General features: G+C 47.1%; 1 protein-coding gene across 2 annotated transcripts in view; it reads left to right on the forward strand.

Moving 5' to 3' along the window:
• The window catches only part of LOC147110504 (sodium/mannose cotransporter SLC5A10-like), a 161,185-nt gene that overhangs the window by 9,600 nt on the left and 131,103 nt on the right, over positions 1 to 20,482 (forward strand). Inside the window, exons 2-5 of one of the 2 annotated variants that reach the window (XM_086000535.1) lie at positions 3,180 to 3,251; positions 5,018 to 5,122; positions 9,921 to 9,980; positions 10,095 to 10,199. In XM_086000535.1, coding sequence (XP_085856661.1) covers positions 3,180 to 3,251; positions 5,018 to 5,122; positions 9,921 to 9,980; positions 10,095 to 10,199 — 342 coding nt within the window. The remainder of the gene's footprint in view (positions 1 to 3,179; positions 3,252 to 5,017; positions 5,123 to 9,920; positions 9,981 to 10,094; positions 10,200 to 20,482) is intronic. The other variant, XM_086000537.1, reaches the window with a different exon arrangement.

The raw sequence follows: 20,482 nt of genomic DNA on the forward strand, positions 1-20,482 counted from the left end.
TTTTTATCGAGGCGGTTATGCCTTTAAGAGTGCCCAGTTCTTGTTGAAATACCTCTTTGGCGTCAGCTAAGATTGTTGACAATCGTCCAGGAGTGACGTCGTCATCCTTTTTACCAGCCACCGTCAGTGCCTGAATGGAGTGCCAGTCTAAACTTATCTTTCTGATCCATTCACGTCCCACTAACGGTGGTCCACCATCTTGCAGAATGTAGAGATACAATTTCCGTATTTTCTTGCCGTTGTATTCGACAGGCACCCTTATTTTTCCTCTGGGGTATACTTTTTGCCCCGTATACATCCTCAGGACAATAGATGTCTCTCTCAAGGGTATGTGTGAGAATAGCCGCTCGTAGTCTCGTCGATTCATGATGGTTAGAGCTGATCCTGTATCCAATTCCATTTTGACTTGGGACCCTGCTATCGTGAGGGTGACCCAAATGGTTCGGTGATCCTCTTTTGCGATTACGTTGTGAAGTTTGAGACAGCTTAGTCTCTTGTTCCCGGATTCACTATCGCTCATCTGGTCTTCGTAACTACTGTCCGTCATCTTTTGTACTTTCCCGTACGGTTCCTTAGTAGCCTTTTTGTTGTCGTTGGTCTTCTTCCCAGACCTGCAAACTCGTGCAATGTGTCCCATCTTTCCGCATTGCCTGCATATTTTGTCCTTGGACCAGCAGTCCTTCTGGTCATGGTTTGTTCTGCCGCAGCGATAACATTTTGCAAATCCCCATGTCATTTCGTGGGTGCCGTATTCCTGTGGCTTTTGTTGTATTTCCGCAGCTCCCCTTGCTGCTGCTTCGTACGATACTGCCACGCTGAACGCCTTATCTAGCGTCAGCTCTTTCTCTGAGAGTAACCTCTTCTGGGTTCCTTCACTCAGGAGTCCACAGACAAATTTGTCCCGTAAGGTATCTGCCAGTCCTGCTATGAACTGGCAGTGCTTTGATAGCTTGCGTAGTTCTGTAAGGTAATCAGCATTGCTCTCATTTTTATGCTGATTTCTCCTGTGGAATTTAAATCTTTCTGCTATCAGCAGCGGTGTAGGATTTAGGTGTTCCTGTAGGATAGCAACAATTTCGTAAAAACTCTTCGCCTTCAGTTTGGCTGGAGTAATCAGGTCCCGCAATAGGCCGTACTTTCTTGCGCCCATTAAATTTAGCAATACCGATGCCTTTTTCTCATCGGCTATTTCGCTTGCCTCGCAATATACCTCGACTCTTTCCACATATGTGGTCCAGTCTTCACAGAATCACAGAAAACCAGATAGAGACCATTTCAGCCCATCGAGCCTGCACCGACACATATCCCACCCGATCCCCGTAACCCCTATACCAACACATATCCCACCCTATCCCCGTAACCCCACGTATTTAATCCCCCTAACACTAAGGGTCAATTTATCATAGCTAATCAACCTAACCCGCACATCTTTGGACTGTGGGAGGAAACCGGAGCACCCGGAGAAAACCCACGCAAACACGCGGAGAATGTGCAAACTCCACACAGACAGTCGCCCGAGGCCGGATTCGAACCCGGGTCCCTGGCGCTGTGAGGCAACAGTGCTAACCACTATGCTACCGTGCTGCCCTTCTATTCCATTATCGAAGGCAGTGATATCGCCAGTCTTTGGCATCTTGAAAATCTAAGATGGCGCCTCCCGCGCTTTGCCTTCATCCCCGATGGATCAAAATGGCGCCTCCCGCGCTTTTCCTTCTTCCCCGCCAAGTTAAGATGGCGCCTCCCGTGCTTTCCCACTGCTGCCGCTGCTGCCAACGCTGTTGCTGGCGATTATATTTATTTTACTATCCTGTAATGGCGACGCCCTATGGTCTTCGCGCCTCCCCGATCGCTGCTGCCAACGCCGCGCTCCGCGGTATTTTTATTTTTCTATCGCGCTTCAATATTTGCTCCGTTAATTGAAGAACCATTCCCGTCGTGGAGCGGACCCTCTGGGACACTTCCCTCCCTCTTCTTAGGTCCGAACGCTGCCCGGCTTCGAAGCACCGGCCGCGCCCTGTGTGCTCCACCCTCTCTCTCTCTCCTTGCTTCCCGACTCACTGCCCGGCCCCGTTGCAGAGCCACCCGATCGAGCTCTAGCCCGCCGCAGCCCAGGAAGGATCAGTGCACTACCTGCCACCAGCCCGATTAGCTGGGAAACCACAGACTGGAGAACCAAGCCTGGCTCTCGACAGTCTCTCCTGCACTTTTCAATTCGATGATATGGAGGGCGGTTGCCCATGGTCGACGCCCGTTTCTCGAGTTTCTTTGGATTATTTGTTTTTTTTCTCTTCTGGCTTCGACCTTCAATAACGTCGTCTGAGGTGCTGCCGAGTTGCAGGTAAGTTCGTTTCTTACTTGTCGCCATTATGTCCGTGTATAATTGAAACACGGACTGCAGGAGTTGATTACAACAAATCTTTACTGAATGGAGACAACCTGGAAACTGAAACTACAGAAGCCTGCTAGGGCCTTTTATACAGGGGTGGTCACTGCCGGTACCGCAGTCTGAGACCAGTTATTCCCTTAAAGATACATACACAACACTTCCCAAAGTGCTTTACAGCCAATGAAGTACTTTTGAAGTGTAGTGTAGGAAATGCAGCGGCCAATTTGCGCACAGCAAGGTCCCACAAACAGCAATGTGAAAATGACTAGATCATCTGTTCTAGTGATGGTGGTTGAGGGATAAATATTGACCAGGACACCAGGGAGAACTCCCCTGCTCTTCTTCGAAATAGTGCCATGGGATCTTTTACTGAGAGGGCAGGCAGGGCCTAGGTTTAAAGTCTCATCTGAAGCACATACACCCATTATTTACTGAGGGAGTGTTTGTACTGTTTGCAGCTTTTTAGTAAGGTATTTAGTAAGATGCTAATAAAATATCCCTCCTTCCCTAATTGACATTTTTCTGTGTTTCAAATGATATTTTTCTTCCCGGAGCCTATTTTGGGTACTTGTGAAATGAATGTAAATTGTTGTGTGACATGGCATTAAAATACCACGTGCATATTGTGCAGGACCAAGGTACTGCAGCCTTAAATGGGTTCTTCTGTTCTTACTGAAATCTGGGATGTTCTTGTGGACAGTGCGAATTAGCTGCTACAGTTGCAAAATGTTCTTTGTCTTATCTTCCAAAATTTCCATCCAGCTTAATGTCCACTTATTTTCTTTCTTTACAGTCCTCTTGCAGAGTGAGCAGGAACACACTCAGTGGATACTTTCTGGCGGGCAGAGATATGGCCTGGTGGCCCGTAAGTATGGACTTAACCATTTCCCTTTAAAGCGTTAAAACAGTGGATTAGAAATACGGTTGATTCAACCAGCTGCCAGCTTTAGGGGCAAGATGGCAGCCATGGTAGCTCTGGCAGTAGAGTGTTGGGTTGCCAGGTAAAAAACTTCAACTTCGTCTCCTCTTAGCGGTGGTGTTTTGACCATTATTGTCTGGTCTACTGGATGAGGCATCTTGAGAGAATGACTTGACCACGCCCCACAAAAGCTTGCACAATGTCAACTGAAGATCTGCTTGGCCAGCTGACAATTGATGACATAGGTTCAACCCTTCTCTCTAACTGACCTCAATGGGAACCTGCTCTACTCGATGCATCCCAGTTAATTTATCAATGGCATAATGTCATTCTCCTGTTCAGTGTATCGGATGACTTTTTTTAGATCTTCCTGTAATTTAATGAATATTAGGTATTGCTATTACCACGAAGCAACAATTTTGAAATGTCGATACTGTTCTTATAGAATGAAAGCTGATACCATTTATAGGGTAAAGCTTCATGTAGGGCTTAGAGATTTGGATTAGAGACAGTGAGCCAAAGGCCAATGTTGGCCCTTAAAAATGCATTGGAAATAACCCAAAATTTATGTATAAACTGTGCACAAAATACAAACCTCAATGATTTTGGTGGTTAAGTGTACAGGAAGGAACTTGCATTTATATAGCGCCTTTCATGGCCTTAGAACGTCCCAAAGCACTTTACAGCCAATGAAATACTTTTGAAGTGTAGTCACTGTTCTATTGTAAGAAACTTGCACAAAGCAAGGTCCCACAAACAGCAATGAGATAATGACCAGATCATCTGTTTTAGTGATGATCGTTGAGGACTAAATGTTGACCAGGACACTAGAGAGAACTCCCCTGCTCTTCGTGGAAATAGTGCCACGGGATTTTTTACATCCAACTGAGAGGGCATCTCATCTGAAAGATGGCACCTCCGACAGTGCAACACTCCCTCAGTACTGCACTGAGATGGCAGCCTAGATTTTGTGCTCAAGTCTCTGGAGTGGGCCTTGAACTTTCAACCTTCTGACTCAGAGGCGAGAGTGCTACCCACTGAGCCACAGCTGACACTCTTGGTGTGCAATGTCTTAGTGTGTTAAATGAGGGCCAACTCTTCTCGTGTGCGTCCCCAATCTCAACCACGACAAGGTGGAAAGGCCAGCATTCACCTGGGAGTGTAAGGGAAAACCAAAGGCCGGCCGTTCACCTCTTGTGGATCTTCCAGCAGACATCCGCAAAGTAGGATTGGTGACGGTTAAGGCCATCTCTGCTGGTGATGCATGCATGGTGTGAGGGGACTGTGGGAGGAGTGAAAATAAAGTTTAAAAGTCGACAAAGTAAAATGTTGATTAATGACTCCAATACTTGTGAAGTGTTAATTTAGCACGCGCCTGGAACATTTTTCTATGTTGAAGGCCTTTATATTGTTGCAATTTGTTATAATTTGCGATTGTTAAATGGGTCCTCCTTTTATTGTCAACATCATTTCTTTTCTTTTTATGTAAATGCCCTCGGGCAGTTATCGCCCAATATATGATGATGACTTAACGGGCATGACTGCTAAATGGTGACCCGCTTTGACTGTAAAGAAACTCTGAACTGAGTCTCATCAATCTGAATGCAATGCATGGTTTGGGTCTTTAGAGGGCATCCATTAATCACTTTCTAGCAGTCCCAACATAGCAATCCCTTATCATTAGCTCACCCTTTTTCTTCTGTCCATTACAGATTGGGGCATCGCTATTTTCCAGCAGCGAAGGTTCGGGACTGTTCATTGGACTGGCTGGCACAGGGGCAGCTGGAGGAATTGCTGTTGCTGGATTTGAGTGGAATGTAAGATTAACCTGGATCTGCAAAACACACGAGTTAGCCATTGTTTTTTTTTGGGTGGGATGAGGAGGAAATCTGTTTAAATTTGCAATTTTTCCATCATCTATCATTAAAACTCGATGCAGTCTATTTAGTTGCATTTAACAGTTTAGACACTTCAAGATGAGAAGTCGGTGCTGAGCAATAGAACGCTTTATTTTGATTCCCTTTCTTGTTGCATCCAGAGTCAGCATCAAGTAATCCTTGGTCAATTATAGCACGGGTTAGATGTAAAGTAAAGCTCGCTACATTGTCCCAACCTCTGAGGATTAGCATCTACCACAGCAGCTATCCTTGGAGCCTCTTTTCTAGGCCGCAGCTAGAATACGGCGCGCAGTTCTGGTCACCACATCACAGGAAGGATGTGATTGCACTGGAGAGGGTACAGAGGAGATTGACGAGAATGTTGCCAGGATTGGGGAATTTTAGCTATGAGGAAAGATTGGATAGGCTGGGGTTGTTTTCTTTGGAACAGAGGAGGCTGAGGGGAGACCTAAGTCAGGTGTATAAAATTATATGGGACCGAGATAGAATGGATAGGAAGGATTTATTTCCCTTAGCAGAGGGGTCGATAACCAGGGGGCATAGATTTAAAGTAATTTGTCGGCGGTTTAGAACGGATTTGAGGAGAATTTGTCTTGAACGCACTGACTGAAAGGGTGGTAGAGGCAGAAACCCTCGTCACATTTAAAAATTACTTGGATGTGCATTTGAAGTGCCGTAACCTACAAGGATACGGACCAAGTGCTGGAAAGTGGGATTAAGCTGGATAGCTCTTTGTTGTCTGGCGTGGACAAGATGGGCCGAATGGCCGCCTCCTGTGCTGTAAATTTCTATGATTCTTTGAGGGAAATTTCCCAATTGTGGGTTGTCTTGTGCTGCGGGCTTGTACCCACCAGGAACCAGTTTGACACTGGTGCAGGTTATTTTGTTTGAACTCTTCTTGTTGATGGAGGGAGAGAGTTTCTTTTAGTTGGGGCTGACGCCCAACCCATGACCAAAAAGGAGTGAATAACGAGAATGCCACAACTAAGTTAGCTTAATTTAACTCGGAGCCAGTTTATAACTGAGCCCAATCACAAAAATCTGCAAAGCCGGCAGACTGATTGGCATACAGAGGTAGTAAGTGGCTTCTGCCTTTACTGGATAATGGCCTTTGGGCAATATGGGGTTGAGTTCCTCCGTGGACTAGGTGTATCAAAACTGTAGAAGCATTTAAAATGAACAATTTATGATTTTGCTGCACTTAAAACACAGAGCAAAGCTTTGCCCTATATTTGTTGTTCCTAAGCTTATAAAGTCGTAGCTCGAAAACAATAGACGTGATATTCTTATATTTTAGGGCCTTAATAACCCAGCATCGAATGATAACAGGACAGCAACTAGGTTTATTTTACATTCAGCAGCTTGCTGTATCCATTGTACAGCTTGTCTACCCCAGTCTGGTATTAACTGAAATTGAAACTCTAGAGGGCTTGACAGGGTAGATGCTGAGAGGCTGTTTCCCGCCCCCTCCCCCCCCCCCAGCTAGAGAGTCTATAACAAGGGGCTATAGTCTCACATTAAGGGGTCTGCCACTTCGGACTGATGAGGACAAATTTCTTCACTTGGTTGTGAATCTTTGGAATTCTCTACCCCAGAGGGCTGTGGATGCTAAGTTGATGAGTATATTCAAGACTGAGAGCGATTGATTTTGGACACTAAGGGAATCGAGGAATATGTGGATAGGGTGGGGAAAATGGAGTTGAAGTAGAAGATCAGCCATCATCTTATTGAATGGCGGAGCAGGCTCGAGGGGCCATATGGCCTCCTCCTGCTCCTATTTCCTATCTTCTTATGAAACACTGTGGGAACATTCCATAAAATCTCCTGCAAAATCAGATCAGTGCTTGCTAACGCTCAGGTTTCCTGCAGTTTTTCACTTCCGTGTTCCCAACCACCTCCAAAACCTTTCCAGAAATTCCTAACTTCCCAGAACGCCAAAACTTTGCTTGCTTCCCTTGCTAAAGTAGCTTCTTCAAAGTAGGACTTCTTCACCACACTCTATGCACTGTCATTCATTTACCCTCACCACCATGAGTGAATTACTTTGAGCAAGGCCACTCGATCCATTCACCTGGTAAGCCCCACTAATTTAAATTTTTCACTTACTTGCCAATTCTGTTCACAGGATATATTTTGTGTGATTTCAGTAATTTGTCTTTAGAATAGCTGCTGATGTGTATCACCCAAGGCCATATGGCATCAGTATTACTTCCCAGTGCTGCACCCATAAATCGCTCAATACATCTTGAGCAATACTCTTACTTAATGGGTGTTACCAAAATCATCCAACCAATACTTCTTCTTAGGGGGAAACCAGACTTTCAGTGGACATCATGGGCTAGAAATTCAGTAGGCTTTGCGCCCAGTTTTCGCCCAAAGAGGGCTTTTGCACCACTTGCTGAGCTTTCGCCGATATTCAGCGCTGCGGTAATGGCGGCGTTAGCCAGTAGCGCTGCGCCGCCACCGATGACGTCATCGGTGTGCGCAGTGCCCCGCTACCGCCCCGCTACCGGCCCGACCGCCATATTGAGTTGCGGCCGCCTCTTCCGCGGCGGCCGCAAACAGCGACCAGAAAACGGGGCCGAACTGATGCGGTAGTGGGGCGAGTTAAGGTGGAGGTGCGGCTGGCCGCTTTTTCGGCGGCCGCCTGCCCGCACCTCCTTCCCCGGCCTCCTCCACGCCCCCCCCCGCGGCATTGCCGGCTGTTTTCCGGGAGCCCGGCACTTCTCCGTGGTGCCGGGCTCATTTGCCGGCACTAGCGAGCGGCGATCTCGCTGTTGCAGGCACCTCCCCCTTAAGAGAGGGAGGAAGGCCTGCAGTACCGCAGCCTGCCGCTCCGCAGCGGGTGGCGCTGCGGCACTTAGCACGCCGATATTCAGTTTCAGCACCCCAAGCGGGGGCGCCGAAACCCTTGATTTGCGGCCGGCTTCGACTTGGGGCGCTGAAACTGAATTTCCGGCGGGCGCAAGTGGCTCCGCGCGCAGTGGTAATTTCTGGGCGCGAGCGAGCTGGCCGCCCCAAACTTAATTTCTAGGCCAATATTTCTCCAAGCCATGTACTTGCCATCCTAACAGGAATCATTTGTGTATCTGGTTCCACTCATTGTGGGTAATTTAGACTTTGGGAAATAGTGTAAAATGGGCGATATCGGATCAGCGCCCCCGTTTTACAGCTCTCCCGATTTGGGGACTGGAAATGAAAATCAGGAGAGATGTATAACAGCGGTTGATCCAATATCACCCATTTTACACTTTCATCCAAAGTCAAAATTACCCCAACAACAACAACTTGCATTTATATAGCGCCTTTAACGCTAAAGCGCTAAACAGGAGCGTTATCAAATAAAATTTGACACTGGGCCACATAAGAAGATATTAGAACAGGCCCCTATTAATTTTTTACCTGTAATTTTTCCACTCCTTTCCCCCCCCCCTTTCCTTTTATTTCACTCTCCCACCTGGCAGCTATCTCTTGCCTTGCCAGTACACTTCACACCTAATCTCAGCCTATTACCATCTCGTCTGGCTTCGAACACCTTTTATTGTCTCTTCTACTTCTTTTGTCTCTTTCACTTCTTTTGTCCGATCGCAGCCCTGCCTTCGATCTATTTTCTTTTCTTTCCAGTTTTAAAGAAGGGTTCGACCCGAAACATCAACTCAAATTTCTCTCCACGGATGTTGCCTGACCTGCTGAGTTTTTCCAGCATTTTCTGTTGTTATTTATGACCAAAAGCTAGACTGACACTCCAGTGCATTACTGAGGGAGTGCTGCACGGTCAGAGGTGCCGTCTTTCGGACGAGACGTTAAACCGAGGCCCCGTCTGCTCTCGACCACCAGACGTCTCAAAGCGCTTTACAGCCAATGAAGTACTTTTGAAGCATAGTCACTGTTGTAATGTGGGAAACGCGGCAGTCAGTTAGCACACAGCAAGCTCCCACAAACAGCAATGTGATAATGACCAGATAATCTGTTTTTGTTATGTTGGTTGAGTGATAAATATTGGCCAGGACACCAGAGATAACTCCCCTACTCCTCTTCTAAATAGTGCCATGGGATCTTTTACATCCACCTGAGAGAGCAGACGGGGCCTCGGTTTAAAGTCTCAGCCGAAAGACGGCACCTCCGACAGTGCAGCACTCCCTCAGCACTTCACTGGAGTGTCAGCCTAGCTTTATGATAACCCACAGCCTTCTGACTCAGAGGCGAGTGTGCTACCAATTGAGCCACAGCTGACACTAGAATATAACTAGAAAATTGTTTTGTACATTTAAAAAAAAAATCATTTTCAGTAATTTAAAATCGGGTTACTCGCAGGTGGTGGATTGACACTGTGATTTAAAATGCTTATTTTATGTGATAAACCCATTTTCAGCTGTATTAATCAAACTTCACCAAGTTACCACTTTCAAATATATCAAGGAATATTTTTAAAGCAATTTTTTTTTTTTAAATTCGGTTTTAAAACGCTGCCCAATTACGCTGAATCACGGCAGATTTTGCATTCGACAATATGCAAATGCATTTGAGCAGAAACTTGGCGGGTGGGGGGAAGGGAAACACTTTTCAAAATGGGCCCAATTTTGGGCGCATTTTGCACTGGACTCGGCGATTGCGCCCAAAGCGGAAACCCTACATGTACAATAAGCAAGTAGTCAGCTTCTGCAACTGAATAGTAATCTATGCTAGTGAGGGACTTACTCTCTCATTGTCTTAACAGGCCACCTATGTGCTTTTGGTGCTGGCTTGGGTATTTGTACCTGTCTACATATCATCTGGGGTAAGTACATCTGGTGCATCTCGCAAACAACTTCGTTACAGAAAATTGGTGAATGGGTGGATTCTGCTTAGCTATGTTTATGCTAACTTGTTTGTTTCAAAATATTTGTCACAGATAGTGACCATGCCTGAATACCTTCAAAAAAGATTTGGAGGCGAAAGGATTCGGATGTATTTATCTGCCCTGTCACTGCTGTTGTCTGTATTTACAAAGATATCTGTAAGTAAAGTTTCTGGTTCCATTTTTGTTTCTGTGTGTGGTTTAGAAGAGGCCATGGGATCTTTTACATCCATCTGAGAGGGCAGACTGGACCTCGGTTTAACGTCTTATTTGAAAGATGGCACCGCCGACAATGCAGCTCTCCCTCAGTAATGCACTGGGATTATCGGCCGAGATTATGTGCTCAAGTCTCTGGAATGGGACGTGAACCCACGACCGCCTGACTCAGGCGAGAGTGCTACCACTGAGCCACAGCATTCTGTAGAGACTGGAGCCATGAGAATACTAAACCTCTGTTTCAATAACGTTCACGAGGTTGAAGAACAGCCGGAGCAGGTTTACTTCCCTGAGATACTCCTGTAAAGTGTTGTGATAAGACAAAGGCATGCTTTATCCATGCCCTGATGTTTATCCTGCATAGGATGTTCTTTATCCAATACACCAGATCCACCATGAAATTCTGCACAACATACACAGACTTCAAATTGCTGGTCTTTTTAAAGTGTTCTTTTCTTTACTAATTTGGGGTTCCACAGCTGACGGCAAGGGATGGTTTCCGCTACGAAACCATCAACCCTGAAATAACACTATAGGACATGGCCATAGCAACGCTTGACGAGTTTGTCTGAAATTCTCCTCTCTGTTATTTACTGGAGGCATTAACCCATGTTAATCCATTTATTTTAACCAGGGAGTACCTCTGCTGAAATAGCAGAGCAAGCAATTTCAGATGAAGGCATTAAGTTTACAGGCTCATATCGCACTATGTAATTTGAACAGCAACAGTACTGGTACTGTACCATACAACTTGAACAGCAGTGGCCGTGTTACTTCACTGCACGTTACGGGGGACATATGATCCCCTGCATAAGTAACTACATACATGTTTTTATTAAGAATTCTGTTCAGCACAGTCCAGTATGTTCTGGAGGACTGAAAGTGCATGACTGATGCCCATCCGAAGTAATTGAAAACTCCAGCCGCTGTGCCGCTGAAAGGAACTTTGGCGTTCCTACACCATAGCCATTTAAGAACATACACAACCCTTCTTCAGTATAATTACAATCCTACATTCTAAGAATTGGCTGGTAAATCAGACTTGCCTTGCAGGCGATCGCGAATCGGCAACCTTTATCACCCCCAGCACCCTTCCCCTTCGCCCGGCACCTTCCCGTGCAAGCGCAGGAGATGCAACACCTGCCCTTCTACCTCCTCCCTTCCCACTGTCCAGGGCCCCAAACACCGCTTCCAGGCGAAATAGCGATTTACTTGTACTTCTCGCAATCTAGTATACTGTATTCGCTGCTCACGATGTGGTCTCTACATTCACAGAATCACAGAAACCCCACAGTGCAGATAGAGACCATTTCGGCCCATCGAGCCTGCACCGACACATATCCCACCCGATCCCCGTAACCCCTACACCAACACATATCCCACCCTATCCCCGTAACCCCACGTATTTAATCCCCCTAACACTAAGGGTCAATTTTATCATAGCCAATCAACCTAACCTGCACATCTTTGGACTGTGGGAGGAAACCGGAGCACCCGGAGGAAACCCACGCAAACACGGGGAGAATGTGCAAACTCCACACAGACAGTCACCCGAGGCCGGATTCGAACCCGGGTCCCTGGCGCTGTGAGGCAACAGTGCTAACCACTATGCCACCGTGCTACATTGGGGAGACCAAATGCAGATTGGGTGACCGTTTTGTGGAACACCTCCGTTCAGTCCGTAAGGGTGACCCCGAGCTTCCGGTCGCCTGTCATTTCAATTCACCGTTCCATTCCCCCTTGGACCTCACCGTCTGCGGCCTGTGGCATTGTTCCACGGAAGCTCAGCGTAAGCTCGAGGAACAGCACCTCATCTTTCGATTAGGCACTTTACAGCCTTCCGGACTCAACATAGAGTTCAACAATTTCAGATCATAACCTCGGCCCCTATTATATTTTTATATATTTTTTATCCACACCTTTGGTGCGTGCCTTTTCTTTTTTTTCTCTTCTCTCCCACATGGTAGCTGTCTCTCATTCTGCCAGCGCATTTCACACTTCATCTAGAACCATCTTTTGTCTCTTTACCTGTCCTATTACCATCTCGTCTCGTCTTGAATATCTCTTAATGTCTCTTCATCTCTCAGACCTTCCCCTTTGTTCTTTCATCCCCTCCCCCATTTCCCAACCCCCAAACTGGCCTTTTAATCTGTTTCATTTCCTGCTTTTTTCTCAGTTCTGTTTCTCTCTCCACGGATGTTGCCTGGCCTACTGAGTTTTTCCAGCGTTTTCTGTTGTTATTTCCGTTTTACACCCCGCTCGACTGCCTTTTCCATTGACTTCAACTGAGTGTAAAACGGGATGCCGATTCGCGATCGCCCATTTTACACTGCCACCCAAGAGAAAATTCACCCCCACCATATTAATCTACATCAGTCAGACATTTTCTTTTTCTTGAGAACGACTGTTGCGCAATAAACTTCATGGCAGTAGCAGTGAATATCAAAGTCATTTTGTGTCGATCTAGCAATGTGTAGCTGAAAATCATTTTACCCCGTTTTTAATATATTTGGATTGACACTGTCGAGACAATCCTTCGAGCCAGCCGCTTTGACCTGTACACTCATCTTTGAGTTCATCAAAAAATTGCCACACCCTGTTGAGAGATTGTTGTGGGGGTGGAAAAGTGGAAAGGTGAGTAGACATACACACCTACAAATTATATTACACTTAAATCACTTTCTGTCGATCTTGTTTAGCATGGCACACCCAGACATAGTAAGACCCGTCTCAACTCAGGATAAATCTCTCCAAATTAACTATTATCACTATTTATTCAGGCCGTACATATCTGCACTGTTAGTTGTCAATTTTTAACAACTAATTTCAATAGTAGTACCTCTTGACTTGTCGAACAGTTAGACATTAAAACTTTAACCAGATTATATTAAGCGTTTGGAAACAAACTTCTCTTCCTTCCTTCCTACCCCAGCAACACACACCTTCTGCAGAGGGCAGGCATGTGATCAGTGCCAATGACATTGCCAGTGTCACTGTGTACCTTGTCAATGGGAAATGTGTTGAGAGCAGCTCAGGGTAGCTTGCCTTATGATTTCCCTACCACCTGATGTGGAAATGCTGACCTCCCTCATTAGATTCTGTTAATAGCACAGATAAGGCATGGCTCAGTTGGTAGTACTCTCGCCTCTGAATCAGAAGGTCGTGGGTTCAAGTCCCACTCCAGAGACTGGTATCACATTATCTAGGCTGACATTCCAGTGCAGTGCCAAGGGAGTGCCGCACTGTCGGAAGTGCCATTGTTCAGATGAGACATTAAACCGAGGCCCTGTCTGCCCTCTCAGGTGGATGTATAAGATTCTACGGCACTATTCGAAGAAGAGCCGAGGCATTCTCACACTGTCCTGGACAATATTTATTGCACAATCAACATCACTTAAAAAAATAAAAGATGATCTGGTCATTTATTTCATTGTGGTTCATGGGAGCTTGCTGTATTCAAATTGGCTGCAGCATTTCCTACTTTACAATAGTGACTACACTTCAAAAGTATTTAATTAGCTGTGAAGCGCTTTGAAACATCCTGAGGCCGTGAAGGGTGCTATAAAAATGAAATTCTTTCTTTATAAAATTGAGTGAGCTCCATTTAAAGTACAGTCAATGAAGACCTGTGTCCTGTCACTCTGGACAGTCCATTGGTACTTTGATAACCTGCACCCGTTGTTCTGCCTCAAGGTTTATTCTCTTAGTTCACTAACAATTTCTTCAATTTCCTTTTGTGACATTAAGGAAATTGCTTTGTAAGAACTTCTGCAAGATTAAAAAGTGTTAGTTACCTGCCCGCCCTGGAATAGCCTGGAGCTGACAGATTTGCATTTTAGTCTGCTCTACTAAGCAGGCGGCAAGGATACCTGCCCAAAGCCGGCAGGGGCCTTTTTGGCATTTGCATGTCGGGTTCCAATGACGTCTTCAGGTCCCGACCACAATTTTTACGAGGAGGCTTGAGCGGAAAGGGGCAGGGCGTTTCCCGTTAGGCCTACCCAGCATGGAAGTGGATGGGGGCCAGAAGAGGGAAAAAGATAAGTTTTCATTTTTTAAAATTTCCTTCTGGAGCCAGAGGAGGAGGATCAGATTGCCTGAAGACTAAGGCCCAGCCTCACTATGAATTAGGCCTCGGGCCTCATATCCATAAAACCACAAGCTGCGGGCGCCAATCGGGTGTCCCGATGTAGCTGGCCGGTCGGGGCCTTCGCAAAGTCAGCTGCCCGCAGGTAACCCCAGGGAGGGATGGAGGCGAATGGGTTGAGGGCGAGCACGGGCCAACAGAGGACCCTTTAAGGACTGCTGGTTAGGTCGTGGCAGACCTGGAAATACTGACCGATCACGCTCAGCGCACTCTCTGCCCAGTTTGTGCTGAATTTGGCAGCGGGGATGCTAAAACTGGTGTTCGGCCCCTGATTAGTATATTTAATGGGCCTAACAATTTTAGGCGGGAACCCTGGGCACTCAGAAATTGGTAGCCGGCACACTTCCGGAGGAAAATTGGTCTCCCGAATATAGAATCATACAACACAGAAGGGGACTGACATGAATCAGTCATTCATGAAAGAAAGACTTATGAAATAATACTGAGCGGCCTGCGGGTGGCGCTGTCCAGGGAGAGTATAAATACTTGGGCACGGGCCCAGCTTGCGCAGGACATTCTTAACAGGAACTAGTGAAGGACACAACTAGACCTCCATGTAGTAAAACAGTTGATTAAAGCTTTGTTTACCGCTTAGACCAAGTGCCTAGTAGTTTTCTTACGTCAGGGACCATTTGGCCCATCGTGCCTGTGCCAACTATTTCAAAGAGCTATCCAATTAGTCCCTCTCCCCTGCTCTTTCCCCATAGCCTGCAAATTGTTCCCCTTCAAGTATTTATCCAATTCCCTTTGAAAGTTATTATTGGATCTGCTTCCACTGCCCATTCGAGCAGTGCATTCCAGATCACACCAACTCGCTGTGTAAAAAAATTCTCCTCATCGCCACCCTGGTTCCTTTCTCATGTTGTGCCCAAAAAGCGGGAGAGACAGGTACCGATTTCTCCCTCAGTATCTCTCTGTCTTGCCATCTGGTGATCTCCCAATAGTTTCCAATGATAATCATGAGAGTAAAAGCTTACTGTGATATCCCGAATACCAGCTTAGGTTTAGCTCCAGTCTTCAGTCTCTTGAAAAAGTACTGCATTTAAGAACATAAGAAATAGGAGCAGGAGTAGGCCAATCGGCCCCTCGAGCCTGCTCCACCATTCAATAAGATCATGGCTGATCTGATCCTAACCTCAAATCTTCTTTCACTCTCCATCCCACCCGAACCCATGTGATCTCCCGGGAGAGGCGAAAAACCAGATAAAAAACCCAATGGCCAATTTGGGAGAAAAAATCTGGGAAATTCCTCTCCGACCCATCTAGGCGATCGAAACTCTTCCAGGAGATCACTCTGTCCCTATATTTTCTACAGTACTTACCTTCTGTAAAGGCAATCGCCAACCCAGCCAGGAACATGAATAAAACCATCTCCTGAAATCTAACACAGAATTAGAACACAAGAAGTAGGAGCAGAACCAGGCTACACGGCCCCTGGGCCCGCTCCACTACCCACAGGGCCATGACCATTCCGAACCTAGACTCATGTCCAATTTCCTGCCCGCTCCCCGTAACCCTTAATTCCCTTTACTTCTAGGAAACTATCTATTTCTGTTTTAAATTTATTTAATGATGTAGCTTCCACAGCTTTCTGGGGCAGCAAATTCCACAAACCTACCACCTTCTGAGTGAAGAAGTTTCTCCTCATCTCAGTTTTGAAAGAGCAGCCCCTTTTCTAAGATTATGCCCCCTAGTTCTAGTTTCACCCATCATTGGGAACATCCTCACCGCATCCACCCGATCAAGCCCCTTCACAATCTTATATGTTTCAATAAGATCGCCTCTCATTCTTCTGAACTCCAATGAGTAGAGTCCCAATCTACTCAACCTCTCCTCATATGACCACCCCCTCATCTCCGGGATTAACCGAGTGAACCTTCTTTGTACTGACTCGAGAGCAAGTATGTCTTTTCTTAAGTATGGACACCAAAACTGTATGCAGTATTCCAGGTGCGGTCTCACCAATACCTTGTGTAACTGCAGCAATACCTCCCTGTTTTTATATTCTATCCCCCTAGCAATAAAAGCCAACATTCCATTGGCCTTCTTGATCACTTGCTGCACCTGCATACTAACTTTTTGTGTTTCGTGCACCAGGACCCCCAGATCCCTTTGTACTACAGTACTTTCCAGTTTCTTGCCATTAAGATAATAACTTGCTCTATGATTTTTCCTGCCAAAGTGCATAACCTCACACTTTCCAGTATTGTATTCCATCTGCCAAATCTCTGCCCACTTAGCCTGTCTATGTCACTTTGCAGGTTTTTTATGTCCTCCTCACTCACTACTTTCCCTCCCATCTTTGTATCATCTGCAAACTTTGATATGTTACCAGCTGGATGAAATTGTATTGACTACAATCTTCCCATTGTAAGTCATAGATCTTGTTTCCATTTGTCCTAAATGGAAAGAAAACTTTTACCCCTTTTTATGACTGCTTAAATGAACTACTCAATTTGTCACATTAACAGATATGTGGGGCAGGATTTTCATTGGGCCGTGGAGGCGGGATTGGAGGCGTGTGGGGGGTTAAAATTGCAAAATCTGGCATGCAGGCCCAACCCCGACTCCATCCCGCCTCCAAACAATTTTCATTAATTCGTGTCCAATGGTCCCGTCTCCGTCCCGCCTCCAATTAAGGCCCTTAACAAGCACTAAATTGGCTCTATAATGCCATTTTGAAAGGCCTTTGCAATTTTAACCCTTTTCCCATGTGAAACACGCCTGTTCTGAAATAGTGAAACCTGGTGGGAGCACAATTGGATTGCTGACTATCAGCTGCAGCTCAACCATTAAATAGGAGATTTGATCAGCCATCATTTGCAGGTGGCAGGACTTTGTAGTCTCAGGTCTGGGGGAACTTTTAGAAGGCATAACCACAGTTGTGGAAGTTTGTAGCCTGATGCCCATCTCCAGTGTGACCTGCTGGGAAACCCCTCTCGCCACCTTCACTGAGCGCTTCCTCAACTGAGGCATATACCAGAAGCATGGGAGCCATTTATTTCCTTCCCTTCTGGACATTAGATGAGGACAAAGACCAGCCGTGGTACCAGCAGAACCAGGAACAACAGCAGCACCAACAGCAGCAGCAACAACAGAAGCACCAAGCTGCTGCTCACCCACTTGAAGCTGCACAGGCCAGAAGGGGCCAGCGCATGGAAGCCCGTCGGCGCAGGAGATACCCCCTAAACAGGGTCTACAGACACAGGGTCAGCTACCTCAACATGTCTGAGCAGCAGTGCCAAAGGCGGCTCCGACTTTCATGAGAGGTAGTGGGTGACATCTGCACAATGCTGCAACAAGACCTGCAGCCCAGAGGACCAGGTGGACAACCCTTGCCAGTGGACGTCAAAGTCACCACCGCACTCAACTTTTTTGCCTCAGGCTCATTCCAGGGATCAGCAGCAGACATCAGCGACATCTCCCAGGTGGCCGCACACACTTGCATCACGCAGGTAACCGATGCCCTCTTTGCCATCGCGCACAATCACATCCATTTCACCAAGGATCAAGCAAGTGTCACGGCGCGTGCGGTTGGATTAGCTAATCTGGCAGGCTTTCCAAGGGTGCAGGGCGTTGTTGACTGCACACATGTGGCCCTTAGGGCACCCCATCGCAATCCAGGTATTTTTGTCAACTGCAAGGGCTTCCACTCCCTTAACGTTCAGCTGGTGTGTGACCACACGAAGGAGATTTTGCATGTTTGTGCCAAGTACCCTGGCAGTTGCCATGACTCCTTCATACTGTGCCAGTCTAGTGTGCTTCCGCTATTCAGTTTGCCAGACCAACTTAACGGATGGCTACTTGGAGACAAGGGCTATCCCCTGAAGACATGGCTAATGACGCCTTTGAGGAGAGCATCCAACGAAGCTGAGGAGAGCTACAACTCCAGCCACATGTCCATCAGAGCCATAATCGAGCAAACCATCGGTTTGCTGAAGATGCGCTTCAGATGCCTGGATAGATCAGGTAGAGCCCTGCAGTACTCAGCAGCCAGGGTCTCCAGAATCGTCATGGTTTGCTGTGCACTTCACAACATAGCACAGTGTCATGGCTTGCAGATTCCTGAGGACCAAGTGGCTCTTCACATCTCCTCCTCCTCCTCCTCCTCCTCCAAGGAGGAGGAGGAGGAGGAGAGCGAAAACGAACATCTTGCAGAGGCCCATCAACCAGCGGCAGCAGTACGCAAGAACATTGCTGCCCAGGATGCAAGGAATGCACTCATCTTGGCCAGATTTGCTTAGCCTAGCCAATCAAGCACTTTTGCCTCGCAGCTTCTTACCTGAGCATCGACAATGGCCAAGGACCAGTGGATTCCTAGCAATTTGACCAGCATACTGACAATTGCAAGTAATCCTAAGCCCTCAATGTGAAAGTCCCATTCGCGAAATGACAGACGCCACAACTATAGCAGTAGCCATCAGATTTTTTATTTACATTATTCATCTGATGGCTTTTTCACAGAAAACATCAAATTTCACCCAAGTGACTATCCTTGTGACTATTTGTGCAGTATCGTTCTCTTACACGTGCTCCTACGTGGTGCTTCCCCTGTGGCTTCAGCAGATGTGGAGGCCCCTTGCTCACTTTCCTGCTGCTCCTGTCTCGACACCTTTGGCGGGCGTCCTCTGGGGTTGCGAACCTGTGAGGGCTCGGCAACAGTCTGCTGCTCCTGCGGCTGTGCAGGGGTTGAGACGCTGATCTCAGATGGGTGTGGACTCTGGTGGGGCTCTGACCGAGGGCTCTGCAGTGGCATGGAAGTGTGAGTGCTTGGAGAGGAGCCCCCACTTCCTTGATGTCTGCCACCAACTTCCCTCTCATGGGTCAGGTCCCCCTCAGCGCTTGCAAGTGGCTTGAGAGCACCTTGCTGCACATCAGGGGGGCCATGGGGACCCGTATCTGCACTGGCAGTCCTACTCAGAAGGACTTCCATGAAGGTCTGGTTTCTCTGTTCAATAGATGACCATCGCTCCTCCAGAGATGTCATTCTATTCTGAACACTCACCATGTTTTCTGCACTCTGGCGACTTATCACCTCCATGGAGGTTGCCATCCTTTCCATGGTGATGCGTTCATGCGCCAATGACTCCACAAAGGCTCTGCTCATGTTTGCAATGGACTCCTCCATTCGCTCCACACTCGCAGCGACCCTGGAGACAAAACCTGCCAGAGACTCCTGCATCTGTTCCTGGAGTTCTAGCACCGCTGATCTTATGGATGGACCCAGAGGCAAAGGGTCGACATGCAGCTGAGCCGAGCTGGCAGAGTCCTGCGCCCTCCGACTAGGACTCTCCACTGCTGTCCCTGTCTCCACAATCTGCTGATGCTCACTTGTGAGCTGTGATACACCAGGTGACAACACTACTCTATGTCCCGAAGGTCCCACCGAGGTGTGAGTGTCTACGCTGGTGCTGGGTGCGCTGAATTCTGCTGACGCTACGCCCTCAGAGGTTGCAGCTTCCTCTGAGGAGTCTTGAGGCTCATGCTGTTCCTCCTGGCTAGTGGGGATGGGTGCTTGTGATGGTCCTGTGGGGGAGTAAAGGAAAGAGTCAGAGATGTGATGCCAAGGTTACATGCACATTGCATATTGCAGATGATCATTAGTTCATCTGTTAGAGCTTCAGAATTATTATCAGCGACTCATGCAATGTCAATGAGAGAGATGGAAAACTATTCTGTCACCAGCTCGCTGTGATGCACCCCTCTGTCCGTCCCCCACTTGTGCATCTTCCTCCACTCCTACGGTCTCCAGGACCGCCTCCTCCCAGGGGGTGAGGTGGGCTACTGAGTGTGGCCCTCCTCCTGCCCTTGCCCTTTCTCGCTTATTGTGAGCTCTCTTTTCCTGCAATGAGGGAGACAAGTGGAGGTTGAGTGAGAATGAAGGAGTGAGTGTAGAGATTCCATAGCATAGATACTTAGAAGGAGACAAAGATGGAGTGAGGTGGCAAGACCAAGGGCCCTCCCTGTGTGTTGTCAGTTATTTTCATAGCATCACAGTGATTGGGAGTGTGAGGGCTGCATAGTCGAATAGTTAGTTGAATGTGAGCATAGAGAGAGAGAGGGAATGGGTAAAGGTGCATGG

Source organism: Somniosus microcephalus, chromosome 11, assembly GCF_052327205.1.
Source record: "Somniosus microcephalus isolate GS21.2 chromosome 11, FLI_Smic_1.0, whole genome shotgun sequence".
NCBI classification, from domain to species: Eukaryota; Metazoa; Chordata; class Chondrichthyes; order Squaliformes; family Somniosidae; genus Somniosus; species Somniosus microcephalus.